This window comes from Gigantopelta aegis, chromosome 4, assembly GCF_016097555.1.
Source record: "Gigantopelta aegis isolate Gae_Host chromosome 4, Gae_host_genome, whole genome shotgun sequence".
Lineage (NCBI taxonomy): Eukaryota > Metazoa > Mollusca > Gastropoda > Neomphalida > Peltospiridae > Gigantopelta > Gigantopelta aegis.
In genome coordinates this window covers 57,986,764-57,996,641 of record NC_054702.1, presented here as the reverse complement: position 1 = coordinate 57,996,641, position 9,878 = coordinate 57,986,764, and the positions used below count along the sequence as shown (strand labels likewise).

The following is a 9,878-nucleotide window of genomic DNA, read 5'->3' as shown; positions in this document are numbered from 1 at the left end:
GGCTATCTCTCGTTCCAGCCAGTGCTCTACAAGTGGTACAACAAAGGCCGTGGTATGTACTATTATGTCTGTAGGATGGTGCATATAAAACATCCTTTGCTACTAATGGAAAAAATGTAACGGGTTTCCTCTCTATGGTTTTGTCAAAAGGACCATATGCTTGACATCCAATAGCCGAAAGTAATAAATCAATCTGCTCTAGTGGTGTCGTTAAACAAAACAAAGTTCGTGATCTATAATGCATAGATTGACCGGATACGCGTATGGAAAGAAAGAAAGAAATGTTTTATTTAACGACGCACTCAACACATTTTATTTACGGTTATATGGCGTCAGACATATGGTTAAGGACCACACAGATTTTGAGAGGAAACCCGCTGTCGCCACTACATGGGCTACTCTTCCGATTAGCAGCAAGGGATCTTTTATTTGCGCTTCCCACAGGCAGGATAGCACAAACCATGGCCTTTGTTGAACCAGTTATGGATCACTGGTCGGTGCAAGTGGTTTACACCTACCCATTGAGCCTTGCGGAGCACTCACTCAGGGTTTGGAGTCGGTATCTGGATTAAAAATCCCATGCCTCGACTGGGATTCGAACCCAGTACCTACCAGCCTGTAGACCGATGGCCTGCCACGACGCCACCGAGGCCGGTGGATACGCGTATGGAGTCACATAAATGGAATCTAGAAAGTTATTGTTACGGATTACCAATTACGTATTACGTATATGTATCGTACGTATACGCACACGAATTATTACGGAAAAATGGTATTTGCGTCTTATTCTAGAAAATATATAGAACGTGGCACTCCCATATTAGAGATATTTTACAATCCGACGAAAATTTTAAAAACAAAAAATGTTTAGAGTAGCAGACCACAGTTATTTGTGAATCTTCAGCTGAGATTTATGCATACCAGCCCATGGCATCCTAAATGCCCACCTATGGTTTAAAAATAAAGAAACATACAGGTATTTTTGGTCTCAAGGAATTTACCAAAAAAAGGTCATAATTATAAAGAGGACTTATTTTTAATATTTTTAGTTAAATATTTGTGTTACTTTTATCATAATGTGTCCAAACTGCATGGTTTTGGGTGCACATTTTTGACAATGTCCACACCCATACAAACCACACCAAAGCGGGAGGTGGCGGATATCACACATATATTTATGAAAACTTTGCTTATCGAACCTTACAAAAAATCTCATTTGAATAAAGGTTTAGCTATTCAATTTTTCACAAAATCAGCTTGTTTGAAAATTACCCAAAACAAGGAAAACCCGGTGTATGAATACCAAGCCTCATTACAGCTAAACCGTTTGCACTGCTGGTGACAAACCAATTGTCATTTTTAAAAGTAACTCTTTGGCTATCACTAAGCTTAAGAATTTACTTCCTATTCCAAATAATTAGCCTTCAAACATAGATCTGTGCAAAACCAACAAGCGAACTCTTTGCGCGTACAATGGAGCTAACTGTATATTGTTACCATACGTGTACTACGATATATTACTACATGTTAAAAGTAAAAATTCGTTTTATTTAACGACACCACTAGAGCACATTGATTTTTTAAACCATCGGCTATTGGATGTCAAACATTTGGTAATTTTGATATATAGTCTTAGAGACTACATGTTTTATTACTAAGCAAGGGATCTTTTATATGCACCAACCCACATACAGGATAGCACATACCAAGGCCTCTGATATATCAGTCGGTTACTTTTTGGTAGGGTTCTTTTTTTGTTGTTTGTTTTTGTTTTTTGTTGTTGTTTTGTTTGTTGTTTGTTGTTTTGTTTGTTTTTTGTTTTCTTTTTATAACATATTAATAATGCATATACGTATGATAACAATTTAAAAACATACGATTGGTTTCTTCTATGTGATGGTCAGGTGCCCAATGCCATACCACCCAATGAAAAAAGCACGATCACAATTGATCATTCTGACGAACAAGTTAAACTGAAATTTGTCTGTGACGCATAAATTTGACTATAAGCGCTTAGGGTCGTAAATAGGTTTTAGTTGGGAAAGGATAAGGAAAGGAAATGTTTTATTTAACGACGCACTCAACACATTTTATTTACGGTTATATGGCATCAGACATATGTATAAGGACCACACAGATATAGAGAGGAAACCCGCTGTCGCCACTTCATGGGCTACTCTTTTCGATTAGCGGCAATGGATCTTTTATATGCACCATCCCATAGACAGGTTAGCACATACCACGGCCTTTGTGTACCAGTCGTGGTGCACTGGCTGGAGCGAGAAATAGCCCAATGGGCCCACTGACTGGGATCGATCCCAAACCGATCGCGCATCAAGCGAGCGCTTTACCACTGGGCTACGTCTTGCCCCGGAAAGGATAAGGATATATAAGAAATAGAATACTACATTCGTGTCCGTTTGAAACATCTCGTAGTAAGAAAACTGGTATCTAATGCCCGGCGCAGACGAGCGTTTTTTAACGCATGCGTCTGCGTTAAAAAACGCAGACTCAACGCAGATGGATGCGTCTACCTGCGATGCGTTCCTGCGATCCACTGACGATTTCTTTTATTAATCAGTTTATTTATACTTTACTCTAGGAAAAATAACAAAGATTAAATGTCAATTATTAATACATTTTAAAACATAATAAACTTTATTTAAAACATTATGTACCATATACTATTACGATATAAATCTTTCTTATTTCACAATTATTTGTTTTAATTATTATTATTAGGCATAGTACAATGAATGCAATAATTTATATTTTTTAATTTGATCTATTTAGAAATGTCATTAATTACACATGCCTAGTCTTTGCGACTTCCGAACTGATTCACGATGAGAACAGACGTGTCGCCTTGTACTCTCGGTCCCTTCTGCGACGCCGCCCCCAGCCCAGCCCTGCGGGAACCGTCAACCACCGAGGGGGACCGACTCAACACCGCGGTGTGTGAAACACCCCACGACGACCCTCCATCGCCGACCGCATGGGCGTACATGGGGGGGGGGGGGGGGGGGGGGGGGGGGGGTTCGATGGGTTCGATGGGACCGAGAGTTGATATTTTTTTAAATAGCAATTAGTAAAAAAAAGTTAATAGAATTTTTAAAAATAAATAAATAAAACGTTACTAGCCAAAAATAAAAAGAATTGACTGCTCGGCCGAATATTTATATAATTTGGAGCATTTTAGAAGGACAGTCCAAAAATAAATAAGAGGAGGAAGTGAGGAAGTGTGGTTCTATCTATGTCCGAACCTTGTTACATACCCTATATTATGTAGCTGGTATCCAAAACTTGTGGCACCATGTTTCAAACGTTTATCAACCGAAATAGTGCAACAAATGGACACACAAACCAAAAATGTATAACCTACCGTACTAACTAAATCTCGATTGAAGTACTTGCGTCATTATTATCAAAATACATCTTCCTACGATAACCGTTAAAAGTCCTCCGCCATTTTGAATATGCTACTCGCCGTGCACGTTAACAAAAGTATTGACATAACGTTCCCCGTACACTAGTTTGAAGGCTAATTATTTGTAATTATTTGAAGTAAGCGATACCAAGGAATTATTTTTTTTAAATTACATTTGGTTTTTATCATATATATATATATATATATATATATATATATATATATATATATATATATATATATATATATATATATATATATATTGTAACATATTTACATAATTAACCAGGTATTAAAGTGAAGTATGCCATGCACAAGCCCGTTGATCAGCGAGTGGAAGAGCTACTTGTCAGGTGTCACGACTGTGATATCCCTGAATACCGGCCTGTTGATGACGAAAAAGTGTACCCGATTGTGACGCCATCTTTCTTAGCCAATGGTGGAGATGGTTACATGGTCTTAAAACACAAGAGTAGTAGTCGAACTTCAACTGGTAAGGCCATATAAAACATATATATTCGTTGTTCTTATCACTGTTTTGTTGTTGGTTAGTTGGTTGTTTGCTTGTTTGTTTTGTTGTTTTTTGTTTTTTTTAATTGGGTGGGTTTTTTTGGGGGGAGGTGTTTTGTTTTTGTTTGGGGGATTGGAGTTGGGGGTTTTGGTTGGCGGGGGAGGGGCGGGGAGAGTGCTGATTCTGTTTGTATTTTTGTACATAACAGTAACAAAGATTATCCCTTCTCTCAAATGTAGCGATTTTTGTAAACTCCATTTTACTTTTATTTTGCCGTAATATTCACTATCATCCTGCCTTCTATTGATTGTACCGGCCTCGGTGGCGTCGTGGTTAGGCCATCGGTATACAGGCTGGTAGGTATTGGGTTCGGATCCCATTCGAGGCTTGGGATTTTTAATCCAGATACCGACTCCAAACCCTGAGTGAGTGCTCCGCAAGGCTCAATGGGTAGGTGTAAACCACTTGCACCGACCAGTGATCCATAACTGGTTCAACAAAGGCCATGGTTTGTGCTAACCTGTCTGTGGGAAGCGCAAATAAAAGATCCCTTGCTGCTAATTGGAAAGAGTAGCCAATGAAGTGGCGACAGCGGGTTTCCTCTCAAAATCTGTGTGGTCCTTGACCATATGTCTGACGCCATATAACCGTAAATAAAATGTGTTGAGTGCGTCGTTAAATAAAACATTTCTTTCTTTCTATTGATTGTATTATAAATTTATTTTTCTTATGTAACGCTTAGTTTGCTGAAACGTTTAATATGTTATCCACTAACAGAGCCTTTTTAACGATTGTAATTGTATATCAAATATATTTGTCTGCATAAAATATTAGCGGCTGTATATTAAACGTGTTTATGATCGTTCTAATATTTTTACTAGATTAAATTTCATTTTATTTCCTAAACTATTATTTTGTCTACGTACGAAATTATTTGAAGACAAAATCCAGTTTGGGCGTTTTACAAATATTAAGACGACTAGAAACACATTGAATATATACCCTGATATTCTAAACAACGAAATATATTTAATATGTAAGTTTAATCGTACAAATATTTTATTAGTCGGAAACATTTTACAATGCAACAAACTCAGGAATGTCCTTTTAATAACTAACTGAAGAGTGAATTTTCAAAAAGCATTAACGTCATTTTGAGAGAACAAAACGTGTTTTTGCCATTACATAACGTAGCGTATATATATTTGTTTTTTTACATGAACCAGTGACCACGGTTTTGTAGGAGGGCAGGCTATATAGGGTTGCAAAAGAATCACTTACTTTTACATGGATTAAAACTAATAGTGTGGGTAGAATGGTGGAAATAAATGGTGAAAATGTTTCAGGCAAGCTCATTTTGCCTGAATATTAAACAAATTTGCCCGAATTTGTGGGGTGAGAGCAGTTGTCCCCCAACCCCTGCCCCCTGTCTCGTTCGCTTATGGTTTTCACGGAAACCTTATTGTTCTATAGTATTTTTGAGTCATACTAACATCAGTATATATTCACTGCTAACTCCACAATCTGGAAACTGGCTTATATCGGTTTTGGGAAAATTAATGAAAAAATTCGATTGAATGTGAAATGTTCTCCTTTTTTTTCCAGACAAACGAATATCAGATATTCTGGCGAAGTATTTGAGAAGTCGAACTCCAGTCACAACTGGATTGGAGGGGAGGATAACTATGGTCGCAAAGGACGCCCCCTGGTGCCTGTGTTGGTCCAATCAGGATTGTCCTTGCCCATCCTCGGCGAGCACCGTGTCCATGACGTCATTACTTTTCTCTGTTGTCTCTTCTGCTTTTGTTATGTTTGTGTCTGGTGGCTAAATACAGGGCAGAGTCCACCTAGACATTACAGACAAACGTTAGCTAGACAGTTTTGTGCGTGCGTGCGTGCATGTTTTATTCCGCTTCATGTTAAACCGAATGGCTACATGGCTTGCTTGCTTGCTTAAACTCTGTATACTTTCCTATATTCAGTTAAGGTTCAGGCACGTCCATCCCAAGCCAAATCTCTGGCATGGCCAGTGGTTGGGTTTGGGACAGAAGGGTATTTAGTATTTACCTTTAGGGGACAATTTAGATTTTATTGATTAAAAAAAAAGGAGGGGAAATAATTTACAGAGCAACAGCCATCAAAACAATAAGCTATAATTGAAATTTTAAACGCCAAATTATTAATAATATATAGTTATAATTTTATAGGTGCCCTAAAGGATTGAGAATGGAAAGGGTTGTGTTTCGCGCCACAGAAAGAGTGTCGCAACAACATTTTGATGAGCATAGGCGTCTGGGCTTCCGTGTTTGATGGAGACATGCTGATTTTTGCACGAATTAAACAACGTTTATTCGTATTAGCAATATAGGGATGCAAACGAATCAATACGCTTTTTTGCATGGATTACAACTAATATTGTAGGTAGAAGGATGGAAATACATGGTGATTAAGGTTTCAGGCCAGTTCATTTTGACCGAATATCTCATCGTTTTTGCCCTAATTTGAGGATTTGCTCCAGAATTAGGGGTCGTTGGCCCTCCCCCTCCCTACCCCCTCTCTCGTACGCTTAATTTGATGAATCCCAATCGTATTCAGGGCTTGAGTGTGGCAAAATGGGTTGGAGGGGTTGGAAGGTCAGTCCATCCTAGCCAAAAAGCATTCCTACTGTCGAAACCGCCTACGCCCTAAGTCATATTGAGAACAAGTCAAATCGTTTGTGAACGTTTGTGTTGTTCGCTGTCGCTGAACGCAGTCCTTGTTTCATTTAGCAGTTCAGTTTAGGACCAAATACATGCTCATATTTGATTCCTTTAATATCTGCTTCATTTAGCACGAACATACAATTAATTATTGTTGTACATATGCCAGTGTATTATATTTTTACTGTAAAATATTCATAGTCATAGCCAAATCCCAGTTGATATAACGACCACAGGCTTAAGGGTTTGATTAGTTATATTGTCTGTGTTAATACATATAGACAGGGTAGGAAACGAAGATCAAAAACAGACCCCCACTTGCTGCAAATGACAAATTTGAAACATAAAAAGATATTTATACCACAAACTTATATTGGTCGATTCCTAGAATGATAATTTTTCTACTTATATCATTTAATGTCATTAAAAAATATTCATTTCTCTAAATCAGATCGTCCAATATTTGTTTTTATTATATATATAGCAATGTAACATATAGATCTACAGAAACCATAAAAGTGGTATCCGGTGAAAGTCTTATTTTCAATATATTTTAGTTACAGTGAAAATATAGAAATCGTATTTACTTCTTTTTTAAAGTTCATAATTAAATTATCTCCATTTGTCTAGTTTTTGTGGGTGTTTTTGGAGGATCGCTTTGTCAGATATGTTTGCACAGCAGTATTATTAAATAAGTGTTAATTTAATAATTAAATAAAGATATTTTTCATTCAAATTTCCTTTAAAAAAGTCTAAGGTAAAGTGAATTTTCTGTAAAAGTTCCAATGGAAGAAATATATCATGGCGTTACGTGTTTTCGATAGGATAAGTGAAAGATATTAACAAAAAGCAATCTAATTAAAATTAGCTCCACTATTGCATGTGGATCTAATAGCAGCCGGTTGGAGCTCATGTCCAGTTGACCTTTCATTCGACCAATCAAAACCGTACTTGCAAAATCATGCCAGTGATGATGATGATGATAACTAGTTTAACGTGCCCATATACCACTAGGGTTTCGAACACGCCCATCCCGAGTCCGACCTCCGATAAGATCGGTGGCATGACTCGGGATGGAAGGGGGGGGGGGGGGGGGGGTGAAAATGGGCAGAATTTTAAAAATAGCAATTAGTAAAAGAGTTAATAGAATAAATAAAAAAAATAAAAAGGTTACAAGCCAAAAATAAAAAGAATTGACTGCTCGGCCGAATATTTATATAATTTGGAGCATTTTAGAAGGACAGTCCAAAATTAAATAAGAGAAAGAAGAGAGGATCGGACTATTTAATAATATTTCAAAAAAAAAGAAGTAATTTTAACATAAAATTTTGAACGCAGATCTAAAAGTTTAAAGCCCGATCGATATGTCCACGCGAGTGGCCTCGTTAAGGCCGTTTGGGTGCACAGCTTAAAGGGACGAGATGCGTTGCATCCCGTCAAGAAAACCGCTAGATTGACAGTCGATAGACGTTGAAGGTGTAGTGCTGTGCTGAAATACAGATCTTGAGAAGCTGGATCCGTCTGAACGAGAGACAGTATCAGACTAGGTTATAGTCCAGTCGTCATGGTTTGGTATAGTGGTGCGGACGGGCCCGACTCCGGAGGATACGAGATGGTATCACTATAAAGCAAGGTAAAGTCTAGAAAAAGAGTAGTAGGGGACGACCCCGCTTCCTATTTCTTCTTAGAGTGGGGCGGTCAATCTTCCAGTGCTGCTAGGACAGGCTCGGACATGTAGAGACTAAACGCGAACAACCGTGGCGTTCTGCAGAATGGCCGTCATACGAGTCACGAAAAAACCCCAAGTCGACAGTCAGACGGAGAAATGACGTGGAGGCAAGGAATCTCGCTAAAAAAGAATCCAACCTGGTCGTGCAGGCTGTCGAAACGAGAAGCGTTCCAGCGTTCAATCAATTCCAATGGCCGCATACATCCCAGTAGAAAACTTCATTTCGCTGACAAAAACAACGAAACGAAGGACCCCCAAGTCGAGCACACGAAAGCACGTGCAGTGTGCACACGCGAAACAAACACGTCTTACCGCGTGGAGCTCCAGACTGGGAATGTCATGCCAGTGATTTGAAAAGAATTAGAAAAAATTCGGGATTATGCCGAAGGTATACGAAATGATTCGGGTGAATTACGAAGTATGCCGGAAACTATTTGCAATATAAAATTTTATATAAAATTCGTTTCAAGACGAAAAAAAACAACGTGATGGTATAGCCATAAAATCTGTTTATACTAGTATACAATCCAAAGTTTATTACTGCACTTTCCCCCTGTTTTTTCAATGTTGAAATAGACCAACAAGTTCGCTTATTGCATAAATAGTCTCGCCCGATATTTTTAGAATTTGTATGCTCCCGAATAACGCTATAAAAGGCGAAGTATAATTGGTCGATATTTAAATTGTTATTTATAGATGAAATGTCACCTGGACATGGCAGTCCATGCAATGCTGTTAGATCTACTGGCTAGACCCAGTAGAGCTAATTTTAATCAGATTGAACAAAAAGCGAAAGATATTATCAACAAAGATGTATGTAATAAATAGACCATTCCATGGTGTGTTCGTATCCGAAAAAACCCAACATTCTATCAATTCTATAGACCAGATTGAAAAAAATACTTGTTTATTGTTGTTGGTGTCTTCTCTTCTTTTTTTTCTTCTTTTTTTTTTGGGGGGGTGGGGGTTGTTGTTGTTTTCGGGGGGAGGGTTGTTGGGGTTTTTTTCGAAACGTGATTGCTCAAAACTTGTGTCAAGTTAAACCAATTTGTTCAATGCATTTTTCATGAGTACAATCTGGCCAATATTTTCAGATATACTTCTTTATGTTACGGGATTCATGCAGATTTGAAAAACAAATGTGAGACATTTTGAAATTGTTATTCTATATTTAATTGTGAAATAAAACATCTCGTGGTCATGTTGCCGCAACGATGCTATCATTATTTCAACGTTTGTTTTGTGTTGTGGAAATGTCTGTTGCGGTACTGGTATTTGTTTACATTGGGTTGGGTTTGTTGTTGTTGTTGTTGGATTTTTGTTTTGGGGGGGGGGGGGGGGGGGGGGGGGGGGGGGTTGGGGGGGGGGTATTTTTTAAAATAGTTTTTAAGGGTTGTTGTTTTTGTTGGGTTTTTTAGAAAGGATGAACACAACGCTACATGTATTGACAGTTTCCACAATTTGTTTTAAGGGGTAAAGAATGGGTGTCTTGGTTTGTGATTTGGTAGTGTC

At 38.1% G+C, this 9,878-nt stretch overlaps 1 protein-coding gene across 1 annotated transcript in view; it reads left to right on the top strand.

Moving 5' to 3' along the window:
* LOC121370821 (snake venom 5'-nucleotidase-like) overlaps positions 1 to 7,084 on the top strand; it is a 21,911-nt gene extending 14,827 nt beyond the window's left edge. Inside the window, exons 8-9 of the mRNA XM_041496305.1 lie at positions 3,717 to 3,920; positions 5,544 to 7,084. Coding sequence (XP_041352239.1) covers positions 3,717 to 3,920; positions 5,544 to 5,767 — 428 coding nt within the window. The 3' untranslated portion in view covers positions 5,768 to 7,084. The remainder of the gene's footprint in view (positions 1 to 3,716; positions 3,921 to 5,543) is intronic.
* The last annotated feature ends 2,794 nt before the right edge of the window (positions 7,085 to 9,878 follow it).